We start from the raw sequence: 27,542 nt of genomic DNA, 5'->3' as shown, positions 1-27,542 counted from the left end.
TTTGATTAACCAATAAATTCTACTTAAAAAATAAATGTATCCAGTATGATATTGCTTTTAGAAGTAATTAAAAAAAATTTTATTTATTAGAATTCCTATACGTCACTCATACGCACCGTAACACCTTTAAATCAATTTTACACATAAAATTATACAATAATATTTTCTTTTTATTTCCAAATTGAACGTATATTTTATTTTATAACATTAATAAAACAATGCTTGATATATTTTTTAGATTCTTAATTACTTCTGATCCATATGTATTTAGTTGCCGACAACTACCTGGTAAGCCATTGAAATCGATGCCAACTGTAGTTGTTAATCTGCTTTCACCCCCGAAGTCGAAGCAAATCCATTTAATTGGCGGAAAAACGTGCTAAGATTAGAATATTCGACTTCGGAAGACACTGACGCAACTTAAAATTGTCTGAGGATAAAAATGATATCTTCACGTAAAATTCATTTATAATTAACTTACTTAAATTTAATATGTTAAAGATTTAATATATTAATGATTTAATGCATTTATTCATAGTTATAATACACATATAGATACATATAACATACACATAAATGCATATTATTTAATATGATAAATTATTAATTTATTAATTTACTTATTTAATTAATTTCTATTATTATGAATAAATATGATTCAATCAATGTATATATGATTATTAATCAATTAATTAAAAAATTCTTTTTTTTGAAATATTAAATCTTATTGTGGTTTGTTATACCACTTCAGGAAATTGTTACTTTACAAGTTTATGGTAATATTTAGTCAAACCTCTTTATAGCGAATTCCTCTCCATAACGAAGTTTTGTTAAAGAGAAAGCGATTTTCATATATTTGAGCCTCTCTTTTGCGAACTTTTCTATAACAAACCTCTCATTAACGAATTCCTCTCTATAACAAAGTTCTATCTTCTACTAAAGACTGTCTTCTAAGAATGATTTGTAAATTTTGATAATTTCACTAAATTTTTCAATAAACAGTTACTATGTCAATTATAATTATCATATCAATTAAATACATAAAAATAAAATCAAACTTCTTTAAAGCAAAACAAATCATTTACTATCAAGACAATTCACCTATTCACATAGTCTTAAAAGTCATCGTCAAAGCCAATCAAATAAAGTATGTGTTGTTCCAACTACCTACCTATGCCATCGACTAATCAACTTCTGAATTTTGACTTCCCCCACACCTCAAAAAATTCTTTCGTAAGAAATGATCTCTTCATTATTTTATAAAGATACCATAAAGATACTTACCATAATGCAGTATTTTACAGACTTTTCTGCAAACCCCAACAAAGATGGCATCCATAACCATCGATAAATGATGGTTAAAATAAGTTTATTGAAACTAAAGGAAATTTCATTAAAAAATGGGGCGGATGAGATACACATATTTTTTCACTTCGCCTTTAATTTTATTTCATTTCTATATTTCATTTGATTAAAAATATTTGTTAATTTTAGTTTTTGTAATTATTTTTGATACTATTTATAATAGTTTATAATTGTTTATTGTCATTCGCAATCATTTGTTTAATAAAAAGAATATATTTCCTAAGAATGCATTCTGACATTTTCAAATAAATTAAATTTTCCTACGTCACATCTATTCTTGACGCTATTGACGGACCAAATATATAAATAAGATGCATTCATCTTAGACATAATTCAAGTCACGTCTAAGGGCATTATTAAGTTTTGAATTCGCTTAAATAATATTATAAATGAAATAATACAGCCTATACAAAAGCACATTACTACGCAAAGAGTTATATCTTCCAAATTGAAATTGTCAATAATAATGAGTTTTAAATAATAATGGGAAACTTATTTTAAATTTGATTTAAAATTTATTTATTTATAATGAATTAATTTATATGAAAGCTCTTTTTGTGGTAAATTATGCTCATTAGCGTCCTTAATGAGCAAAACTGCCTAAACGAGACACTGGAAATATGGTATAAAAATATTTATTTATTTACTAATTTGTGAGTTAACATCAAAATTAATTTTAAAGATAACTTTGAATGAGTAACTGGAATGTCGTGAACTAGTATAAAAATAAATGTACTATTAGTATGAGAAGTTTAATTAATTTAATTAATTTTCTGACTTAATAGCTTTAGCATTTTTTTAAATTGGAATTTTATTTTAATATTTTAACAAAATAATTTTAATATGAGAACGAAAATGTGTCTATCATATTATATATACTTATTTAATATTTTAGGAACAATCCAATTCTTTTATATTACTATTATTTAATATTATTTAAATTTTTTTTATTATTTAACATTCTTTATTTTATTATATTATATATACACATTTCATATTTAAGGAGCAATGCAATATTTGTTTTTTTTTTATTATTTTATATTTAAATATTTTTTATTATATTATTATTTAAGAATTTATTATTTATTTTATTTATTTTCATATTATTATTTTATTTTTTATATATTACTATTTATTTTGAGGAGTAATCCATCTTATATATTTTTATTATTTTTATATTACTTAAATATTTTATAATATAATTTTATTTTATTATATTTATATATACTTATTTAATATTTGAGGAGCAATCCATTTCTTCTATTTTTATTATTTATTTATTATTTTGAATTTTTTTTTATATTTATTAATAGTTTAATTTATAATTTTTTAATATTATTTAAATTTATTATTTATTATTATTTTTATTTTATATTATTTATTTTTATTTTATTATATATACTTATTTAATATTTCAGGAGTAATCCAATCCTTTTATATTTCTATTATTTTATATTATTTTAAATATTTTATTATTTATATTTATATTATTTATTCGGTTTTATTATATTACTTTTTAATATTTGAGGAGTAATCCAAATCTTTTATATATCTTATTTTATATTATTTAAATATTTTATTATTATTATTATTATTATATAAATATTATTTTTATTATATGTAATTATTTAATATTAAGGAGTCTCGCAATTTTCTTATATATTATTATTTTATTATTACTTAAATATTTTTTTTTATTTAATATTATTTATTTTATTTTATTATATTTAGATATTTAATACTTAGCAATTTTTTTACATATTTATTATTTAATATTTTATTTTGTGATTTTAAATATAATTTATTTTATTTTAAATATTTCATTTGTTATTTATTTTTTTTAATTTTCAAAGAAATATTTTTATTTATTAATAGAACAGTTAGTACCAAGAAATTAGTTAAAGATTTCTGCGAAGCGGTCTATGCGACCTTGTCGCAAGTGTCAAAGTCATGGATTAATTATTTCTTTGTGTGTCACAGAAAAGGCGTGTAGCGTCTATTCTATTTTAGCAGTATATGCCACAGTTTACTAGAAATCGAAAATATTGGCCACAATTTTTAGCTGCATGCAATCACCTTTAATTTTAACCCCTTTTGACATTTCTCGTCAGTGGCACCTGCCAAATTCGTACTAGAAATTTCCCATGTAACGTCATTAATGAGCTTATCTATCCGACATGTTTCTTCAGATTTCTTTCGGTTCTGGCTTTCAATTCTTGTTCTGTTTTGTTGCGATTGCAATTTGCAATGAGAAAAAAACAATAAACAAACTTTAACAAATTCTCTGTTGTATGTTTTCCTTCGCTTTCGCTTTTTTTAATTCATTTATTTATTTTTTTTTTTTTTTCTAAATTCAATTTAGTTCCTCATGAGTTGCTCAACAGACACAACAACTTTCCCACACGTTGTGCCGCACGCCACACACCACATGCAACCCATGTACACTGCAACACACAATTGTTTGACGATTTGTCGTTGATTCGCACGGTTGTGTGGTTGGTTGGTTGGTTGGTTGGTTGGTCGACTGGTCGCGTGGATACTTGGTCGTGTAGTCGCTTTGTAATTATTGCTTCATAGTTGCTGTCTTCGTTTGGTCGTTCATTCAATGAAATTGAAAAATTGTTGAGAGCATTTGGGACACAACAAACAGAAAAATGAAAGAGAAAAGAACTAAAAAAAATAAAAACATTGAGAAAATAAATAAGTAAAATTCAAATAAAACCATTTTACGGTCTCACTTGATCACAACGTTGCCATTTTATTCTGCGATTCTTAGAGGTTCAACCTTTTCCCTTTTTTGTGTTTGCCGTCGAGATTTGTTCCGAAAGATTCAAATTCTTGATCTTCACATACTCAGTTCAGCTCCCGAACGGAACGCGCCGCGCTTCCTGTGAAAATTTCGGTATCTGATTTAAATCTCGAAACTTAGTTAATCAAAAATATCGTATAAAACTAAAAAAAATATTAAATAAATTTAAAGTTAATAATTTTATTAAATATTTTTGCATTTTTGCAAAAACTTTATTTTGTAAAATATAAAAAGGTTGGCAAATATTATTATTTACTTTTTTAGCTACAATACTTATACTACGAATAAATATGAAAAAAAAATTTAAAGTAATAATATAATTATAATTTATAGAAATATAACAAACCAAATTAAATAAGTTTAAAATCAGTGTAAAAAATTAATACAAAAGTAATAAAAAATTTTCAAAATGTCAACAAAAAAAATATTAAATAATAAAATTTAATTGTATTTTTTAAAAAAATTAATAAATTTAATGAAAGTTTCAAAACTAACTTTAAACACATAAATATATATGACATAAATGAAATGAAATGATATGATATGAAAAGCGATATAAAATATCAACAAAAACAAATATTAATTAATAAAATTTAATTCTACTTTTCAAAAAACTTAATAAATTCAATTAAAGTTTCAAAATATTCAAAACTAAATTAAAATATATCATTAATAATTAAGACTCAGTTTAACATATTATTTAATAATATTATATATAATACTTTTCTAACGCAAATTTTCAATAAACTCAAACATTTTTTATTAAATTAATGAATTAAATTAATATGTAAAATTAAATTAATTATATTAAAATTTATAAATGAAATAAATTTAAAAATAAATAAATAAATATATTTTAAATTAAATTAATATAAATTAATTAATAAATAAATTATATAAATTTTATAAATAAAATAAACATACAAAAACTAAGATGACAAAATAAACCATTATAATTTTACAAATAAAATTAAAGTCATATTAAATATATTAAAATATTTAATATCATCAAGTAAAAATGATGGATTTTTAAAAATTAAATAAAAATAAACGTTTTTATTATGATTTTAAATTAGATTTTTAAAAACATAAATTGACATAATGTATAATGTTAATATAATTCTATAGCTCATAAAACCCATGGTTATAGCTTATTATTGGCATGAGTGTGATAAGGATAAAGTTATGAGCTAATAATGTTGTTTCACAATTTGCATGAGTTTGATAATGATGAGGCTAGCTTCTATTAAGACCTTACCAATTGTTTGAGTTCTATAAGGATGAGGTTATGAGATATCTTATAATTAATATAATTAATTAATTGATAATATAAGGATCAAACTCCTTAAGGATATAAGGATTCAATAGCTTTAAATATATAATGCCCCACTCATAAATAATCTAAATAATTTATTACTACGTTGAGAATGGTTAAGATTTGATATAATTGAGATAATTATTAAAAATATGGAAAATTAAGATATAGAAAAGAAGTTGTATAAAGTGCTCTTTTAAGTTGCCAGCAGTAATGACGCTCTATTTATTAGAGTATGGTCAACAACCAACTTTATCCATTTTGCTTATTGTGTCTTCGTTCGAGTCTATGTCTTATAATTTCATTACTTAGATAGAATATTTGTCACAGAATATTTTAATTTATGCACGTTTTGGAATCAATAACTAGAACAATATACCGCGTGAGAAAAAAATTCTTCAATAAAATTCAATATTATTAAAATTAATCTTTAATAATATTCCAGAAAGTTAAAAAATAAATTAAAAAATAGAAATCGAACAGTTTCTTTGTCTCCCAAAAATACTATGCCCATCATAGAGCATAAGTTTTTATTACATTACGGTTTCGATAGATTAATAAAACTTTTTAACATATCGTAGTATATTTAATACACTTGTCGGAAATAATAGATTCCTTCATTTATATTTATTTAATATAACTTCATAACCTTTATATAAATATTAAAGTGTTGTACTTGAGACAAATTGCCGCAAAAAGGTTTATCTGTCCAGAACTCAGTCAGTTCAGATGTAGTGATGGTAGATGAAGTGTTCAGTTTCCTTCCAACTTTCTTCTAACTTAATCAACTTTGGTCCAAAAGAGTGTCTAGTATTTGAATAATGGACAACAGGCATCTCTTTGTCTACTAACCCATTAAAATTGAAATGAATTTTCTATGCACATTTGACTAGCATAAAAACAGAGAAATATTTTTACTTATGAATGAACCAATGACATACCTATGTTTAATATATAGTTTCGAAAGAGTTCATGAGTACTTATATTGCCCTTTTTTCTACCACTTTTTTACGTTAAAATCATTTGTTGCCGCATTTTCTTTTTCAAAAAAAAAGGCTAAATACTTTTTACTTTGGGATCAATTGTATCACAAGAATAAAATACTATAGAATTCAGTGGAAGTGATAACATGGTAATGCAATATCAACATTATTATGTGAATGTAATAAAACTCTTTATCCGAGATCTTACCATTTTTTCTCGGATGTACACCCTACACACATAATTATGATGAATAAACATATATTTTTACGAAATCATTTCAGTTGACTTCCTTTTTTAATTTCTTGAAATTACAATGCCACAAACTTAAACGATAGTAATGCAAATCAATTACTTGATCAGTATGTTATAGGTCATAAGGGACATAAGGACATTTTCTTCACTAGTTGCTCGAGAACGTATTTATACGGCATGTTTCAATAGTAAAATAATTTCTTCTTATCTAAACAGCAATTTATAAATATCACTCATACGCACTGGTGTGCTGCTTATTTCAGTGAATAATAACAGTAAATAGGTCGCTTCAAAAGACGATTGCAGGAAAATCTTAAGTGATAAAAGAAAATTTTCTTAGCGAAAAATTATAGTAAAGTGCTAAGTTATTCACATTTGAAATATGTACAAAAAAAAATTCTCATAAAAGAAAGCTTGAAAATTTTCACAAAAAAACATAAACTTTGTATTCTTAATTTACTCATATACAATGTGATATGTGCTATCATATGAAGGGAGATATAATTGACTTTAAATAATAATAGATGATATTGAACTATTTTTGAGATTAGGGGATTTGTTGATAAATATTAAAAATGGACTACTTTCCATTCAATCTTTTATCTCATGACCAAGAAATCTTCTTAGGCATTATTGATAGGAATATATGAATGATAGGAATAACAATGGTGTCTCCTTCTCTTACTTATAAAAATTTTAACAAGCATTAAGCTAATTAATCTCTGTACACAATAATATGAGTAACATAAAAAAAAAATTATTATTAAAGCATTTCATTAAATTTATATTTATACAAAAAATTTTTAAAATTTATATTACAAACTTTAATAACAAAATTAAATAAATATTATAAAAGAAAAGAAATTATTTAAAAGTTAGAAGGGTTCGAATAGAAATGCAAAGACAATCACAAAAACTTTAGTTCATTTATTTTAATAAATTTATTTATTTATAAACAATTTGCAAAGAGGGGTTTTGTAGAAACCTCGCAGTTAATAGAGAGTAAAAGTGCTCAGGTGCACTGACTCAACTCAACTAGCCTCAACATATATAAACAATTTATTAATATAATGAAATGATATCTCTTCATTTCTATTTGAATCCTTCCAACTAAAGAAATATTATTTATTTAAATTATAATTTTAAAATATAAAACAAATTTTTATATTTATATAAATAATAATTGTTTACAAATTTACAGTAAAAACTTCTAAAACGGCGACAGCAGTGCAAAGAATTTTAAAATTATTAATGCAACTGCAGCATAAGCTGTTGAGGAAACTCGTCAACTTAACTGCATTAGCGATCATTTAGTGTTGCCAATATTGGAAATCCAATGAAAAATTCTGGTTGTATTTTTATTAAAAATTTTAATGAATTTTCTATTATTTCCGCGCTTCAATTTGTTGATTTATTTTCCGTTCTCGCATCGCGTCATTAGTCACAAGCCAAAGTAGATGAAAAAAATAAATAAAAAAATAAATTAAATAGAAAAAGTGTTACAAATTCAAGAGTCTTAAAAAATAAGAAAAATAAATAAATAAAAAAAAATTATATAAAAAATTGTAAAAAAATTCTTGCCAATTTAGTTGTTGCTTTGGCGTAAAAATTCGCAAATCTGGGTAAATTGTGGTTAATTGTTAAAGGTGAGTAGAAATCTAAACTAGAAAAAACAACAAAAAAAAAGCAAAGGGAAACCATACACAACAAATCAATTTCAATGTTAAAGCGGATATGTAAATATCTTATAAAGAAAACAAGACATCACACTTCCTGTTTATGTTGATTGCTTAACTGTTATATTAGACTCTTTATATAAGTCCACGTCTTGTAAATATATACATAGGCAACAGTTATTCAAACAATTTTATATTAAATATACATTTAGTCATAGCGTATGTTATGTCGTTGCAAAAAAATATCGATACAAAATATTAGTTAGGACATAGAAAAAATCGATGCCATTCAGTAATCACTGGAAAAAGTATCTGTACTTACTCGGCAGTTATTCAAGAATTCTTTGAGCATTTTTAAAATTGATAAAGTTCACTTTTAAAAGAAACTTAATACAGCCATTTGTCATAAGCTATACATATATCTTATTTATTAAACAATAATCTTAGCTACCATACAATCACTTACTTCAATCATAAACAAAAATAATATATCGACAGACTACTATAAGGTCTGCTCAACTCAATCTAGTGATAATGTAAAATTTTCATATTTCCAATTAGTACTTAGATATCTTAGTAATATGTTATACTACTGACTATTAATTCTAGTTTGGCTTTTATATAGCTATAGTAAAAATTATGTCTCATACATTTTTATGCAGATATATCTCTATTGCTTAGAAAATGAATTGGCGATGCAGATATAAACCCAATAGTTTGCGACTGGACTGGAGTTCTTCTCTGAATTGAAGTACATTACTCTTTTATATGCCTGTTGGCTTAGCGTTTAATGTTTTATCAAATAATTTCCTAATATTAAACTATTATTTGGGTTATGAAACTTACTAAAATAATAACCGAACTCCGCGCCACGACAGCAGATATGGAAAAGATCTTAATTTCTAAGCACTTTACTCGCATTCACTGAAAGTATTAAAATTATTGAGTAGTTATATTACTCCTTCAATGCATCAGTGTATCAGTAGATATACATCAAGTATAAAAAAACTTCTTCATACCTTACCACCTTAAAATTAAACTTTATTATAATTAAAAAATTTTCTAAATCAATTTTAGTACGAGGTGAGGGAGTAGGTGGGTACTAAAGTAAACATGGCTGCCAATTTTCTAAGTTGGCATTAGATAAACTTAAACCTACTGCTCCCAGTTGGACTGTAAAACCAATCAACATTCATTAACTATTGACGTATAATTTTTAGACAATTTATTATTATGTTGAGGGAAGTTGAGTCAGTGCACCTGAGCACTTTTACTCTATATTAACTGCGAGGTTTCTTCAAAACCCCTCTTTGCGCCTTGACTGGATTATTATTTATCACATCATCAGACTAAGTAATAATTGACCTCAGATCTGCATACCTCCCCGAGGAGCCTGTAACCATTCTGAGATTTGATAATGCGGTGTTAGTAAGTCTGTCAGTTTTCGTAAATAATTTCAGGGCTCTATCTTTATGTATTTTTTGGCGGGATCATTCTTAAAGTCCCTGAGGATGTCATTCGTCTTAATGTACCAAGGAACTTTGAAAAGTCTTTTCAGAGCCTGGCTTTGTACAATTTCTAATTGGTGAATAGTAGTGCTTGAAGCTTTGCTAAACGCTACACAAATGTGAGGTTAAGAACCCAACAGTGAATCAAAGCATGGATAAAAATGAAGAACAATCAAGGCTCAATTCAACGTTGTTGCTAAGATTTACATCTACAAAAAGTAATTTTGGTGTATTGACAATTGGCTTATTTTCTAGACATAATAATTGGGCTATGTTTTTTGGAAATTAAAAATTTCACAAAAGTTACCGTCAATAGAAAATGGAAACAGAGAAAAGTTTAACAATTTTTTATGGCTTGGATTGGATGATACCGATCTAGTCAATATCAAATTTACCGAGATAATGCAAAACAACAGACATCTCTTGATGAGGGATAGACGATGATAAATCAAAATATTGCAATAAACTTCATTATCGGAGCAATATTTGGATACTTTTTTTCTGTATTGGATTTAAAAAAGTAAATGCTTTATAAAATGTTTCAGTTAAATATTTTAAAAAATCCTTACTTCTTCCATATTTAAAAAAAAATATTGCTTTCGATTTGTCATCAGATTAGAAGCATGTGCTGTCCTTGCGTATTCATGGCTGGTGCGCTAGCAATTGGAAAATATGGACTTATTTATTTTTATATTCAATTTAAAGGGGTTCACTCAAATGTTTTACAAACCAAACTACAGTTTGAAAAAATATATCTGATTTTTATAAGTTCGTTCTAATTTTAAGCACGGCAAGTGCTTTTTTAAGTGTCACTTAAGAAGTTAAGAGTGACAAGAAACCTAGAACTTGAGCATGGAAATTGTGTGCAGACTTAGCTACTAGTGGAAAAACACGTTTAGTCATCACTTCTAATTTAACAGGCACAACTTCTAAGCCTGAAACTTGCAGTTCAAAAAAATTATGGACTATAATTAGTTTATATGGACTATAAACTAATTAAAAAGAAATCCGAATATTTCCTAAGACCAGTGATGATGAGTACTCGGCAATACTCAAAACAGCGTTGTATGGTCAGTCAAACTTCAATTAATTAACTAAATTTTTGTTGTGGCCTTTTGTTTGCTATTCGAATCCTTCTATACTAAAAAGAATGCTTCTTTGTCGTTTTTAAAGGCGTAGCTTTCGGTAAAAATAAAGTTATTTAAGTTTAAAATATATCTGTTAATTCCGAATCAGCATCGAATTGCTTAGTATAATTCGTACCTCATACATTTGTTAAACAAAAAAAATGTTGAAGTAGTAAATTTAAGGTTAATCGCTATATTTATTTATTTAAAATCATTTTAAATTCAAAATGATATTAAATTTTTATTCTAAATTCATTGTGAATTTTAAATATAGCCGCCTTTAACTATTGTTCTTAGTTGGTCGATGAACACGCGGCCTATAAACCTTATCTAATCTGATCAAACTTAACCTATGGCGTCTAATAAGTGTAACTGGAAATTATAGAAATACAAAAAGAATAGTTAATATAAGATTAATAAATTTGTCTGATTTATTGTTTTTTTTTTTGAGAATATCTGACACTCGTATAACAATCTTTCTTTTTCAATAATGTAGAAAAGCTATTAATTCAAAAGTTTTCTAAAGGATACATTTCGTTACATAGTGTTAGATCCTACAACGGGCTGCTTAATTATATATTTGAATAGATCCTCCTAAAATTAAAGTTGATAAATTTATTTAGTCAAATTCTTCATGATTGTGTCTGCACTAGATTTTCTAAATTCTGGAATTGAGCCCATCAACCGATATAGCAGGAAGATAGACGAAATATGTCACCCAAAGGGAACAGAAGCCAGAGAGTTCTTGAAAAATAATATTAATTTTTATTATATTAACGAATAATAAATAATATTTATTAAGTAATTTTTTAGACTCAATACACAAATACGATTACTATTTAAAACTTGGTATCTTAACCGAATCTTATTATATTGTATAAAAATATGGAACACAAATTTTTCTCTTTTCTTTTTATCTTAAGGATGTAAATATGACTTAGAGCTTGCTATCTTTCCGATTTTCTTACAATAACTTATAATCGATATAGTGGCCTTATCACAACTATAATATTGAATAAAATAATTGAATATACATTTTTCTAAGTGTTTTCTTCATATCTTAAGAATGTAAAAATATTTTGAAAGCACACTTGAATAAAAAAAAAGTGTAATACTCTTTATGCAGTTGGATTTCAATCTAATCTATAGACCTTAAACATTAAAGACTTTAAAGATATTTATAAAACAAACGTATTTACAGGTTAACCCCTTGAACAAAAATAAACATAATAATTCACTGACATTTAAATGATTGCATGCCATAGCGGATACTTTTATAGATACTTTTATAATGTCAATTTAACTAATTTAACTACCGGTGTACATCCATATACGCCCAGCCCAACAATAATAGAAGAAGTACTACAAGAAGTAAATAATTGATTTTAATAGCGAAGTCGTCCTTCTGTCAAAAAAATTGTTTATTTCTCATGGTTGAGGTTGAGGTTAAGGGCATTTGTCAAGGAATTTCCAGTCCTGTTCCTTCTGTCGATAAAGTTTGTTTATTTCTCATGGTTTTTGTGAAAGGCCATTGTCAAGGAAGTTTATAAGTGTCTTTGGGGTTACTGCAGGTTAATGATGTTCTCATTCTCATTTTCATTTCTGCTTTCATTTTTATAAATGACGTCAAACGATTCACATTGAGACACTTAATAATTTTTAATTTAGTTTTATTCAAAAAAAAAATAATGACACGTGAATACTTAAACAGAACTATTTAAATGATTTGACAAATAAAAATTTTATACTAAAAGTAATACAAACAACTTAAAGAACTCGAAATAGATTTTTATATTAGTTAATATGTCAAATTATAAATTTGCAGAAAAACACATGCATTTAACGATAAAATATATACTAAATAATATTTTTGTTTGATGTTTTGCGAAATTTCAGAATTAATTAATTTATTTCAGAAGGACGAACAATAATTTATAGCAGATTAAGTGATGTGTGAATGTCTTGAATGCTTTAAAATTTCTTAATAGAATAGAAAATGTTATGCCTTTATGGTCTTAATGTTCAGCAAGAAATTTTCATCCATGTCATCTACATGACAGAGCACGTTAATACTCATGAAAACAATACGGCGATAAACTGGCAAAACTATGTAGGACCATACATTTATTTAGAAAAATGAAAAGAATAAGTGATCATTAAATGGCATTACAGAATCTAATAACTAAAAAATTTACTCAACAATCTAACGCAAAACACGAAAACGGTTTAATCCGGAAATAAGCCACATAAATCGGTCTCACTTGTTAGGTATATTAGAAATTGCCACAAAGACAATCAAAAAATTTACTCGAAAGGCTATTATTATTATTGGAAAAGGAGTAGTGCACTGCGACCTAAAAGACCTCTTGTGCCCCTTAGTCGGAAGAGAGTGTTTCCCCAAGTCAGATTTCTTTAATGAAAGACAGTATAAAGTCTATCATTCCTAGTCTTGAATCCTTATGATCCATGAAATATCTTCCTAAGTGTTTCTTCCACTTGTGCATTTTTCCCTCTGTACTCTACAGTATCTGTAGTCTGAGATGGTCTGAATTCCTAATTTCTTTAGGTGATGATTCAATCTACAGTGAACGGTCAATAATCCCGTGATGATTCTTTGGTTGGTTTTTGATTGTTAAGTAAGAGTAAAAGTGCTCAAGTGCACTGGCTCAAATAGCTTCAACATAATAATAATATACTTTCATATAAAAATTTAAAATATTTTAAATTAGTTGAAAGCTAGGCTTATATCTGAACCCAAAATATATTCCTTGTGAAAACTATAGATTTCATGTCCAATACTACGTTACCATGGAATATTAAATTGTTGTATATTCTTCAATGTATTTACATCAGTGGGTTTTTCAATTATACTTTTGAGTGTTTTGCGGTGACACAAAGCTAACATTTTGCTAGAGTTTTTGATAAAAATCTAAACAATTTAGTTAGATCATTTGCAGTGGTATCTCATACTATAACCTATAAATCTACAGATTGCAAAAAAATTTGAACGAATGTAATAGACTATTATTATTGCTATTAAGTTAAGCGACTTTAAATAGTCTCTTTCATCACCGATTCTTATTTCTTCGTCCGGTATATGATACCTACCAAAATATCTTTTTCGTTTGTACAACAGTATCGGGTTTAATTGCTTATACTCATACAGCATGATCAACTGACTTGGCCCGGAGGTACAATTACCTATTCGAGGAAAACATTTTGAGTTGATTGCGATATAAAGATATAAAAACAAATCGCTGAAGAACTTGAATGCCACACCCAAATCAGCCAATGAAAAATGTATGGATGATTAGTTCAAGCGCTCATGTGTTTTTATTAGACTTGATGGGACCTACTTTGGATGTGGCAAGAAAAGTTCGGTTTGATTTTTGGGTTAATTGTGATAATTCTCAATAATTTTGATAAAGAGTACACGCTTTATAGAAGATTGGATATTGACACACCTTCACCTTCACTGATTCGCAGTATTATTCACTTTTTTAATGTATTTATCTAAAGACATTAAATAAGAGCTTGTCATTTAGAGTACATTATTTTTAAATTAAATATTTATGTATTAAAATGAAGATCATAAACTTCTGCAGAATTGATGAAATGAAATGATCTTCTGCAGATGAAGATCATTTAAAACCAATTTAAATTTATTTCCATTTATATTAAAAGCATATTAGAATAAAACATTAATCAAATTTAGTTAGTTGCTGACGTCATAAACTACTAAAAACTAAAAATTCTTATAATTAAATTAATAATTTTGTAAAATATTTGAAACTAATCGGAAGGAATAGAACTGTGAATAAATTTAAAATTGAATTTTATTTTCTCGTCTAATAGATGTATCGTCTTAATAAATTTAGCTCTGAAAATAAAATATACGCCAAATACGAGTATCTAAAAAGGCCAAATGAACACAATGAATCAAAATAAATTTCAAAGCATTTTAAAGAGAATGAATAGAAATAAATTTCGCGATAATTAATATTAACATTGTCAACTAAAATTAACAATAATTAAATTATAAAACTATTTAAAATAAAATGAAATTATTATTTAAAAAAAATTTAATACATTTAATGCACTCTTAATTATTTAGAAATATTTTTAAAATTTCTAGAAAAATATTTTCATTTAATTGTCTAAATTATTTTAATACATGAAACTATTATTATTTATTTACTTATTTTACTTATTTTACTCATGTTTTAAGAATTTAAACACTTTATACTGAATATAGCCGCGGTTATGGTTGAATCTGTTTACGAGATTTTGTTCAAAAGATATAAGGTAAAGCTTTTTTCCACTAATGTACGCAAAACTATAAGTGCATATAGATAATAAATTAAAAGTATCTATTGAGTACTGAATACTGAATACACTCTATAAATAAACAATAGTGCAATATGCACTTTGAGATAAATTGCAACTTATGTATGATAAAAGTCAAAGTCAAGTGTACATGAGAGTGCCAAATAGCAATTTCACAAATTTGAATTTCAAACATTTTTCTTCATTGCATCTTAGAGATGTTTTTTTTGTATTCATTTCTACAGTTTCTTTTCAATTTCTGTTGACTGAATCTCATTACATACGAATTTGGCGTGAGTCCTAAAAACCGATTTAATATTTTTTCACATTCAGATTTTTGGTTGTTATTTTTGGACAGATATGCACAGCAATTCAGAACATGCAATTCTAATTCTAATTCTAATTCATTTTTATTTTTATTTCACTTATCTATTTTTAGTCATACAATTTAAAACAGATTTGGCACGGAAACTCTGAAATTTCTTCATGAATTGATGAGGCAGAAGAATTGTTACGAGTGCATGTAAAAACACCGAATATGTTAGCTCATTACTGAAAAGGTTAATTATGTCACAGTCCAATCCAACCATTTTGAGTCACAAAAAATTTCTTGCAAAAGCGAAACCCATTGAGTTTTCTTCAATTAATTCTGATTATATCTCGTATGTATGTCCCGAAAGAATCTTGCATATATCCAATAAGGATATCAGCACACCAGAAACACCTAAGGGAGCATCTCATGTAGAATAAACAAATAAGTGGGATAACTATTATCTTAATTGTTAATATAATTACAATATAAAATTATAAATCTTGGAATATGAGTGTATTGCATTTAATAGATATCCAACTAAAAAATTAAGAAAACCTAAAATAGTTACTAACTGCTACTGAAAAAATATTTTTCAATACAAAGATATACCATTCAAAACTAAATGTAAACTCTACGCAGCTAATGTTAGATCAATAATGTGCTATTCAGCACAGATATAGAGAGTTCTCTAATATGAGAAAGTCGAAAAACGTTTACGTTTCTTATAAGAACAATATGTCGATTAACGCTTAACACACCCCACTGTAGTTGTACACTTTAGAAATCCATTTTAAGTACATCTTAAAAGTTTTTAACATGGAAAACACGCTGTTACCTAAAATCATAACTATATCTCTACTGAAAGAAGAGTCTCTTTTTTAAAATGTGGACTGATCTGCTTCTCCTTTCTAGATGTAGTTTCTCAGCTTTAAAATCTTGAATCACATATCACGCTATCGTTCGCCAGTACTCTTGGTTTACTCTTATATTTTTCACTATATTCTCGGAGTTTATTGATCCAATTTCCGGTATTATCTCTTCGCTAAATGTAAGCTACCCATTACAGTAAAAGAAGGAGTGCTCTACATTCGCACAGCCTCCGTCGCCATAAATGAAGTCGGGTATATTTGTACAGGTACTTGCAAAAGTATCCATGTCCGGCCAGCATCTGAGCGAGATAGTAATTTGTGTCTTCCAAAATCCGTTTGAGCCAAGTGATTATATTTGGTATGAGTCCATCTGTTCATATTTCTTAAATGTCAATGCTCCACAATTTGGTGGTTGCCACAATTTGGTGGTTTGCTCCTGATCCTATTATTATTTTTATTAATTTTTATTAATTGCTATTGAAATATAAGTGTTTGATGTGATTTTAGGGGTTTCACGATGTGGAATTTGGTAAATATTTCTCATTAAACATTAAATTTTGAATAAATATATATAAATAATTTATGAACGCTGATCAAATGCATTTGCATAATAATTTCTTAAAGATTACTTAATAAAAAAAAATTTTTTTGTTGAAAATATGTCTTTATTGAATCGCTTTTATTTAAAGCCTAACAATAAGTTTTCGAATCTTAAAAACTAATAACATTATAATACAAATTATTTTATATATACATACTACAATGAATTATAAAATGAATTGTATATTATTTTAAGGGGACTCAGAATAAGTAGTCGATACTAATTTACCAGTTATTACGGCACATAAGTTGAATTAAACAGGATAACCTTTAGGAATGCAGTATGGCAGGTCTATCATTCCGTTTTAGTCTAGAAGAATTTGTCTTATTAGCATGAGGTCTAACCAGCGGATTCACATGATTTTCAAGATTTGAAACATGTCTCTGCCTTATTCTCTTAATAAAGAGATGCTGTTTAAAATGTTGATAGATTAATAAATAACATATAAACAACTAGTCATAGTTTATTGAAAAATATATTCGACATACATGCACTAGAGATATGTTTTTAAAAATATATGTTAAAATTATTTTTAAATTAGTCAGACATATTACTGCTGGATTAGTCTGAAGTTGATTGAAGTCATTAAATGTATGAATTATTCTTATCGGCGCAATCAAACTACAACGCTGTTCAATTTCCCAGTTTAACTACAGTAATTTATATGTGATTAAAGCACTTATCGGACATTTTATTGATATGGCACAGTTATCAATAATCTTACACGACACTCCCATTGCAATTTAGCATAACAGAAAATGAATCGATAACATTCTAATTAATGCTAAGTGCGTTCTTACAGCGTCAAAATTGATGGATGTCTTTCTATTCGTGCCTTTCGCACCCTAACGGGACGTAAAATGTAGAATGTGGTTGATATGTTGAATGGAACTTTCAAGGCCTTTCTTTAAACCTTCCAGTTATTCAGTTTTCGCTCAACTTTGCATTACAATGCACTGATGATAATGACCCCACGTGTGTGGGCGGTACACAATATTTTGATTGCCACTTGACATTTGAGTTGTTCAGTACAAAATTAGAAATACGTTTTTCGGTTTACAAATAAAAAATATTGCAAAAGAATGTCAAAAAAAAAAAAATTATTTAAGACAAAGGAAAATATTCTAAAAAAAGATTTTTAAGTTGAAGTTAATTCAATTTAAATTTAAATTTAGAAATTAATACGCTTAAATAATTTAATAGGTTATTTAAGTGCTGTAAGCATCACAACCTATATTCGAAAGAAATTATTTACAAATACATTTAAGAAAATTATTTATTTTTTATTATTTATTTAAGAAATATTTTCAAATATATTTATTTTTACATTACATCATCTATATATGTATATATATATTACTATGAATCTACGATTGTGTGGAAACGAGTCGAATATTTCCATAGAAGGTATACAGGTGGACATATTGAACTAATAGCGTTTTCGATTGGTAAATCTGGGGTAAACTTTCAATCAAGATCAAGTTTTTCATTTTGGATTGGTAAATCTGGGAATAATATATAACGCTTTATATATATTGCCAGAGTAGCAAGATTACATTGAAATTAATAGCTGTTTAAGATAATTGGACAGATGTGATTTGACTGTGATTTGATTTAACTGGGATTTTATGCGACATATATATTTCTGAAAAATATAAATGTTTGCTAACACGACTATTTTAAAAATTGACTGATTTTAAGTTTTACTTTAGAGATAAGTCATATAAATATTATTTTTACTTAACAATTAAAAATTGCTTATGTTTACATTTAAAAATTACTATTATTTTATTTTGTTCGATTTTTTGAAGAAAAATGAGTAATAATGAGAAAATGTTTAAATCCAAAAAATACTTTAACCGTCAATCAAGCGAATTCGTGGGCCAACCATACAACTATTTCAGAGATCCTAAAATATCCATCATCAATGGCTGTTGAAAACATTTAGAAAGCTCCGTTGAAAGTATATAATTTTTCGAATAAGAGTTTTAGATGTTAAACACACAAAGTCAACTTACACTTAATTTGTGTTATACATATTTATATTTTATTAACTACAACCAACGCATAAACCACAGCTACATAAACTAACTTAATTATTATAAAATGTTGTTTTTTCATTTTAATACTATTATTATTACCAAAAAAAATCGAAAAGCTCTCTAGAAGTTCAGGCTTGAGTATATTGCAGTTGGCATTGAAAAGCTTATGCGTACAAAGCTTACTTTAACAAAGCAGAAAATGAAGTTGGAATAGCTTTTGAACACCATTGCATGTGTCGATTATCTGTTTTCCTTCAACTGAGTTTGGAGCAAAAAGTAAGAAAAGCTCCACCATTTTGCCGGCAAGGAATGTGCATCCGTGAAAGCTTCATTCGGCAGAAAATTCAAGTATGAAAGCCGCTGCACGATGGAAAACTCTCATTCGTTGAAGTGCGTTCAAGTGTTGAAGTTGTGCGGATTTTAAGCTTTGGCATCGCGGAAAGGAATATCTATAGTCGAAAATATCAAATTTGCTTCTATACAGAATTGTTATTAAAATCAAGTTAAATAATTCAAGCAAATTTCTTAGAAAAGAATCATATAATTAATTTTTTTGGCAATAAATTTAATAATACCACTTTTCTCTATATCTCAGCGTCAAGAGTTTTGTGGAAAGAGTGTACATCTACGAAAATTGCATAGCGCATTTGCTGCAACTTGACACAGATTTATTGCAACCACAGACAAAAGTTTTCCAACTTGAAATATTGTATGTGTGCAATTGAAAAATCGATTTTCATAATAAAGAAACATCAGTAAATAATTATTTTACATTTAAAAAGAGAAGTCAATTTTTGAATAAAAATTGCAAGAAAACAAAGAAAAACTTTTAAAGTAAAATATATATATATTCATAAAAGGCTGAACAAAACAATTTTTTTCAGTGTAGCATAACTGCCACGAATTTCAATAAGCTACGGACATAAAGCATTTAACTGACAATTAATATATAAATATTAATTCGAATAAAAAATAATAATTTTTTTGACAATCTTTGTAAAAAAGATCCCACCGAAAAGTACACTTTAAAGACGTACTGAAACGTAAGCCTTGAGACTTTGTTCAAACCTTAAACCCAAGCAGTTACATATAGTGCAGACAATTCATACAAAAGTTTACCAAAAAATCACAACAACGGAGCCAATACTACAGCAAGATACATCAGTAGACGTCCAGGACGCGGCTACTAATTTCCAAAGCTGGGTTCCACAACAAAAGAAAACCACACCACACCGGTAACCCGAAGTCAAGTCAGAGTCAGATACTAATTTGGCGTATATATTAATTAATTAGTTTAAAAATTTAAAAAATCATCACTTTTATTTCAATGGATTACTTAATTAATATTTTAAAATTTAATGTTAAATATTTAAAAAATCAATAATATTAATTTTATTACAAAAAGAACTTAGTAATATAATAATAATTATAAGCATAATATATAATACAAATTTTACCAAAAGCCAATCTTAAAAAAATTTGACTAATTAAACTAATTGACATATAAATAATTCTATAAGCACACGTGTTCCATTTAACCTTCTCAATGGTCTCAACTTATAATTAATACCAAAGTAGAGTATACATCACAAATATCAAAAGCGATAAAAATAATAATAGAAAATCAATCGATGAGTGTTTTCACGTTAATATACTTAATTAACAAATAAAGCTCCATACCTACGACTACATTCAACCCCAATACCAACAGGTTTAACACGACCAAAAGCAGGGAAAGGCAGTTGCCTATAATTGCCTGTCGAAAAACTGTGAAAGACCTTTTACGAGAGCACAACTATAAGCGTGTTTCCAACATAATCCGAAAACAAAACACCATTGTCATTATATTCTCATCTCTATACATTTTCACGTCCATTTTATATTAGACACACTCCCCGTTAGTTGAGAGCGTGATAACCTACTGTTTGTGTGTGGTTTCGTTTGCTTTTTTGCTGGCTGATTTTTAGTCAGCAAACAATGGAAAAACCTGAAAAATTTTCAGATTATTTGTTTGCAAAAATGGGTCCACCAAGTGGCACAACCGGCAATGGCACAGACCTTTCAATGCCACACAAAACAACCGAACGTAGTGATGCGCCACGTGAGCTGACCGGCTACCGCAAGTGGTTGAATGATAATTTAATGTTGTTGGTGACTTTGTCTGGTGTTTTGCTTGGCGTTATTATTGGTAAGTACATAGTCTTAAATACATAACTATATAAAAAAAAGTTAGTCTATTTACTATACATTCAGGGGCTAAAAACGTAGATTTTTGTTAAACATATATATATTTATATATATAGATATAGTAGCGCTCTAATGTATTCCACCAGTTTATGGCACTAAAACTTAGCAAAAAAAAATTTTAATAAAGTATAAAAATAAATTATTAAAAATAAGTCGAACTATTTTTAAATACAAAAGTGAAAATAGCTCTACATAACAGCAATAAAAGTTTATTTTTAAATAACTGATATTGGCCTATTACCTTGCAAATGCAGTTGAAAATATTAAACCCATTGAATTCAATTAAGTTAGGTTACAGACCATAATTTTTAACGTGATTACCTCCCATTAAATTACAACAGTACACTGCTTTTAACGCACGTAGCAGCACAGTGCAAAAATAAAAGCCCCACTGGAACTATAAAACAGTACGCCCGTGCCAATTGAAGATCTATGTTTGGATATAGTTTTCTCTTTGCAAGAGAGAAGTCCATCTAGCATTTTTATAAATCTTTCGGTCCCAATGTCCGATTATAAAATGTAACTCCAATCAAATAAAAGTAACAATTATTGCCATTCTACGTGCGTTACTAACACCAACATGATGCTTCCTTTAAAAAGACCAACCTTAATTGGTTGATGCCGATACTGTAAGTCCTCATCCCCGTGGCACCAAATTTGAACCGGTTTGATTTCACCTCCGGTCAGATGCCGATACTGTAGGTCCTCATCCCCGTGGCAACAAATTTGAACCAGTTTGATTTCACCTCCGGTCAGATGCCGTAAGGGAAACTAATCCACTACCATTTATAATCCAAATAGCATCGGGTGCTGCCTTCTAGATTTTAGTCGTCTCTAACAACCGGTATGATTTACTTCAATAATATTTTAACCCCTTTTTCTCGGTTAGGCTGAAGTCGTTTGAACAATAATATCCTACTATCTAACTATAGATAAATGTTGTTCATGTGCCCCACCAGGAGAACTACTAATATTAATATAAAGACTGTAATAAGGTTTTCAGCACACGGACAACAGTGTAAAAAGCACAACTTTCCCATTTAAGTAAAAGTGAACCATACAATCGAGTCCATAAACATAACCTTTTAAATTAAAAAAAATTTTGAGAAATTATTAAAAATGGCAAGAAAAGTAACTCCAACGTTTTTGAGTCCTGCAATGACAAAAAATAGGCAGTAGGATATAAGAAAAAACACATTTTATTTCTGCTTTGCAATTTCACAATCAGAACAAAAAACATTATAAAATAGACCGAATCTCATTACATGCCGTCTTAATACAGACCGAGCTGCGAATACTGACACGTAGTACTTACATTTCACTTAAGTTAAAACAGTTGACTGGTGTCTTTCTTACCCAATTTGAACTAACTAAATCTTGAGATCTGACAAGAATTTTTAACTACCCACACATTTTTTCGCTGCTGTCCTCACCCATCCTCACCCTAACAGTCTAACAGCAGATATTTAAACACTATTCTTAATGTATATTTGTACTGATATCAAGTGAACAATGGCATTAAAAAAGCTATTTGTTGTTCAATCAAAGACGTACCAATAAAACCTACAAATATTCCAGATATTCTGAATATTTTTCATTACTTGAAATTGTTGCATGGACAGTCAAAAAATAATTAATTAAAAATAAAATGTTGTTTGTCGTAATTAATCACTGTTCAAACCCTTAATTATTTAATTTTATTCACTTTTTTTCAGGACTTTGTCTGCGCCCTATGAACTTACATGAGGATTCCATTATGCTCATTTCATATCCTGGAGAACTTTTCATGCGTATTTTAAAGTTGATGATTTTGCCATTGGTTATATCGAGCTTAGTTGCCGGATCTGCAAGCTTGAATGCGCGTATGAACGGCAAAATTGCTTTACGTACTTTAGTATACTTTGCTTCGACTTCTCTGTTTAATGCAATACTCGGCATTGCTTTAGTTCTACTAATCCATCCCGGTGATCCAGACTTGCATAAAGCCAATGATCACGGTACAGAAAAACGTGCTGTCAATTTATTGGATAGTCTCTTGGATTTAGGAAGGTGAGTTAGCATTAAGTTAGGGTTAATGTCTTAGAAGATCTTAGAAGGTCTTAGAAGATTTTAAGTTATACATTTTATTTTTGCTAAAATCTACCAAAATTCATCCCCCTTTCTTTGGAGAAAACTTAAAAGATGATTTTATTGCATATTTATAGGAATTAAATTTTGAGAAATTTTCGTGTCTATAAATAAGCAACAAATAATGAATATTTGATTGCCATAGCTTGACATAAAATAATCTATACTCCTCATGTACCAAAATAAAACAAATCAGTCATATTGATTATGAATATATACTGTACATAATTCTTATATATGTAATTTATATAAAATATATAAAATTTATAAACATATTTTTTATTTAATTCAATTTTTTTGACTACAAAGATTAGAGAAAAATTATTGATATTTATATATTTCTCTTTTTAGAAATGTTTTTCCAGAAAATCTCTTTCAAGCTTCTTTTCAACAAGCACATACTGTTTATATGCCGAAGCCTAGCACTATGTCAACTTTCAATGAGACACTTAACGATACCCTAAGCGATGTAGAACAGACCTCCGAGGGGCAATTGTTGCAGCAACAGCAAGACGTTGAACCGGCTCTCATGCGTGTTGTGCAATATCGTAGCGGGACTAATACACTTGGGATTGTATTTTTCTGTTTGGTATTTGGTACATTTTTGGGTACAATCGGTCAAAAAGGTCAAGTTGTAATCGAGTTCTTCTCCGCTGTCTTTGAGGTCGTCATGAAAATGGTAACTTGTGTCATGTGGCTAACTCCAATAGGCATCAGTTCCGTCATAGCCGGCAAAATATTAAGTGTCTCGAACTTACACTTAGTTATGGAGCAACTAATATGGTTCATACTCACCATAACGTTGGGTGTATTCATCTATCAGTTAATTATTATGCAAGCGATCTATTTTGTGTTCGTGCGACGTAATCCATACAAATTTTACGCCGGACTTGTGCAGGCTATGCTAACCGCATTTGCGACAGCATCAACGTAAGCCAAACACAATCTTTAATAAGCAATATTTTATCTACTCTATTAGATTTTATCTCTCTTAACTTTAAACTTATTAAGCTACATGAAGTTGCATCGAGCGAATTTTTTCTTGTGTTTCATGAATATATTATATATCTATATACATATATATACAAGTATATATGTGTATGTTATTTTCATTATATATCGATGCAACTCAAAATCCTTAAATATCCACGCTACAAATATTTTTTTCCTTCTTTTTGGTTTTCCGATTTTGATTTTGATCGTTGTTGTTGTGAAAATTTTATAATTTTCATTAAAAAAACAAAAAAAAACGTAACAAAAAACAAAATATTTAATAAATATTTAATATAAAAAAAAATAAATAAATAAATTCGACTAAATATACAATTTAAACTGTGATATAATTTATCGAAATGATAAATAAAATTTAATACAAAAATATTGTGATAAATCATTAACTTAAAATAACTGCAAAAAATTGCAACACACTCATCACCACCGCTGCAACACTGCTTCGTCGATGACAACAATCAATTACTGCCAATCAATTCCAAAATGTTGATCGATCTCTATGTGGTTCCACAACCAGTGCTGCAGCCCTGCCGATAACATTTCGTTGCTTGAACGAGAAGTTACGCGTCGATCAACGCATCACACGATTCGTACTTCCCATCGGATGTAACATTAACATGGATGGCACGGCCCTTTATATTTCGATTGCTTCGATTTTCATCGCACAGATGAGCGGCATGGAGTTGGGTTTTGGTGAACTGGTCACGGTTTTACTGACATCTACCGCAGCTTCTATGAGTTCAGCAAGTGTACCTAGTGCAGCATTAGTTCTGTTGTTGGTCGTACTGTCAGCCATTGATGCACCCTTACAGGATGTTACTTTGCTTTTTGCAGTAGATTGGTTTGTGTAAGTACATTATTTTTTTTACAATACAATTTAGAAAATAAACAATGCTTTCAAGTATTAAATATTACATCACAGGCCCTGTCCAAAAACATTAATATTTTTACAAGTTTTTCGAACGATATTCCAGAGTTTAAAAAGACGCGTTTAATTAATTAATTAAATAAATCATACCTGCACAGCAGTTTGTGCCTCCTTCTAGGTTTAGAGTAAGTTTTGAAGCCCTATTGCGTCCATAAAAAGTAGTATAGCATCTATTCCACAGAGTTTTATTGTCTGTTACGTAAGAGTATACATTCCTAGGAATCATATTCTTATGTTCACTAGTTCACTGACTCTTCATTCTACACAGTTTGCATCCATATATATGCGCAGTCTCGTAAGTTGATGTTTTAATTTGCATAGTCCTCTAAAGATTCCGTGTGTTGATTCCAAGTTTTCTTTTGACGATTCCAAGTTCATACAATCCTGTTATCTTTCTACTGTTATAGGCACCAATAAGTGATTTTGATTGTATTAATCCCTAAAGATTATGCCAGTAATTATATTTGTTCTGATTTTCTCATTTTTATAAGAGAAAGGATGGCACTGTGTCCTAAACCACAGAAAGTTTCAAGTCTCATCATCGATCTGGGCGCTTCCTTCCTGGCTAATTCGTCTGTGTGTTCATTTCCGCAAACCTCAGCATGTCCCGGTATCCAAAGTATGGACACCTGATTTGATTCGCCGAGCAGACTAAACTTTTCACCTGATGCGAGTTTAGTGCCTTGATAACCGCTAGGCTGTCTGTCAGTATTGTGATACATTTTCCCTGGTATTTTCGTTCAATACTGAAAACGACGCACTTAAATATTATGCAAATTTCCACTTCTGGTTCTGGAAGGACCTTAACGAATGCCGTTGAACAAGCTCGCATGAACTTACCTATACATACGCGTTCTACATACGCAAGTCAATCTTTGCAGCTTGTTTAGTAAGTAAATGTTATTATGTTGTCTGGTTCCTAAATATTAAGCTTACTATTGATGAAATTTTCTGATGCTATTTTATTATCTGTTATAAACTCTTTACTTAGCGTTTCCAAGTTAGTTTCTCTCCAAGTTAGAGTCATCCTACTGACACTGTCGTTATTAATAATTATTAAGTGACTTTTATATTTGAATAAATTACCAATAAAAGTTATTAATTAAAAAAGTAATTACATTATTATGTTATGTGAAGTAGATTAAATTAAATGAATACTTATGATAATTATAATTATACTTAAATTTCAGTGATCGCATTCGTACCACCAACAACATGTTAGGCGATTGCTACGCTGCAGCCGTCGTGGAGGAACTCTCGCGCAAGGAGCTAATGGCTCTTGATGCTGCTGTACTCTATCAGGTAATATAGTTAACGCATATTTAATTTTACAATCGCTTACAGAAAAGGTATTGATATATATATTTAAATAAAAAAAATTAAAGCCATAGTATAATTGTTATAAATGGTAAAACAAAACTAAAATACAAATAATTAATAATTAACAAACGAAACGAAATATCACTAAAAATCCGCTTACAGATGAGTTGACCCACAACTGCACTCTACGTCAAACCGCTGAGCCAAAAAACGTATTCGTACTCGTATTTATTGCTAAATGTATTTAAATACTATAAGCTTCTTGACTTATATATATCATGGAGCAATTTTTTTAATAGTATTCTACTTGTTTTATTTTCTTTTTTACTTTATGTAACCAATTTAAAATAACAACAACAAATTCGTCAATGACTACAACAAATTGCAATACGTCCCAGGAACTACCCGTATCCACTCCCAATGGACATGTTATATTGGAAGGGCAAACTGAACTGGACAGCAATTTTGATAAATCCGATTCAGTGGTGATTGATATGAATAATGTTTTGAATAATGTCCATTTACAAAATGGTAACTCTAATCACAGAATTTAAAACAAAAAAAATTTATCATTAGTAATCCAAAATTAATACTAAATACCCATATAGCAAGGGGCATGCAATAAGTAATAAGCGATATATAAATAAAATAAACATTTTATTATTTAAATAAAAATTGGAAAAAGAATCAACACAACACATATAAAAATAGTACTGATTTAA

At 28.1% G+C, this 27,542-nt stretch overlaps 1 protein-coding gene across 2 annotated transcripts; it reads left to right on the top strand.

Moving 5' to 3' along the window:
- Positions 1-4,384: 4,384 nt before the first annotated feature.
- LOC119689699 (excitatory amino acid transporter) lies at positions 4,385-27,506 on the top strand. 2 transcript variants are annotated; one of them, XM_038104588.1, is made up of 8 exons: positions 4,385-4,408; positions 7,927-8,371; positions 21,190-21,375; positions 23,150-23,483; positions 23,913-24,491; positions 25,090-25,419; positions 26,691-26,802; positions 27,219-27,505. In XM_038104588.1, exons 3-8 carry the CDS (start codon positions 21,207-21,209, stop codon positions 27,372-27,374), a joined length of 1,680 nt encoding a protein of 559 aa, XP_037960516.1. In that variant the 5' UTR covers positions 4,385-4,408; positions 7,927-8,371; positions 21,190-21,206; the 3' UTR covers positions 27,375-27,505. The 2 variants fall into 2 exon arrangements, with proteins under 2 accessions (XP_037960516.1, XP_037960515.1); XM_038104587.1 differs by lacking the exons at positions 4,385-4,408; positions 7,927-8,371 and having other exon boundaries at positions 20,703-21,375; positions 27,219-27,506.
- Positions 27,507-27,542: the final 36 nt, after the last annotated feature.

Source organism: Teleopsis dalmanni, chromosome X (assembly GCF_002237135.1).
Source record: "Teleopsis dalmanni isolate 2A chromosome X, ASM223713v2, whole genome shotgun sequence".
Lineage (NCBI taxonomy): Eukaryota > Metazoa > Arthropoda > Insecta > Diptera > Diopsidae > Teleopsis > Teleopsis dalmanni.
Note: the sequence above shows the minus strand (reverse complement) of the source record. Positions and strands in the feature narration are given on the sequence as shown.

What these genes read in the sequence shown, in the direction of transcription:
- LOC119689699 (XM_038104587.1), top strand. Translation starts at nt 21,165, where the DNA reads ATGGAAAAACCTGAAAAATTTTCAGATTATTTGTTTGCAAAAATGGGT. An exon ending in GCATTTGCGACAGCATCAAC is followed by an intron (nt 24,492 to 25,089) that starts GTAAGCCAAACA and finishes TTCCACAACCAG; the next exon opens with TGCTGCAGCCCTGCCGATAA. An exon ending in ATGCTGCTGTACTCTATCAG is followed by an intron (nt 26,803 to 27,218) that starts GTAATATAGTTA and finishes AATACGTCCCAG; the next exon opens with GAACTACCCGTATCCACTCC.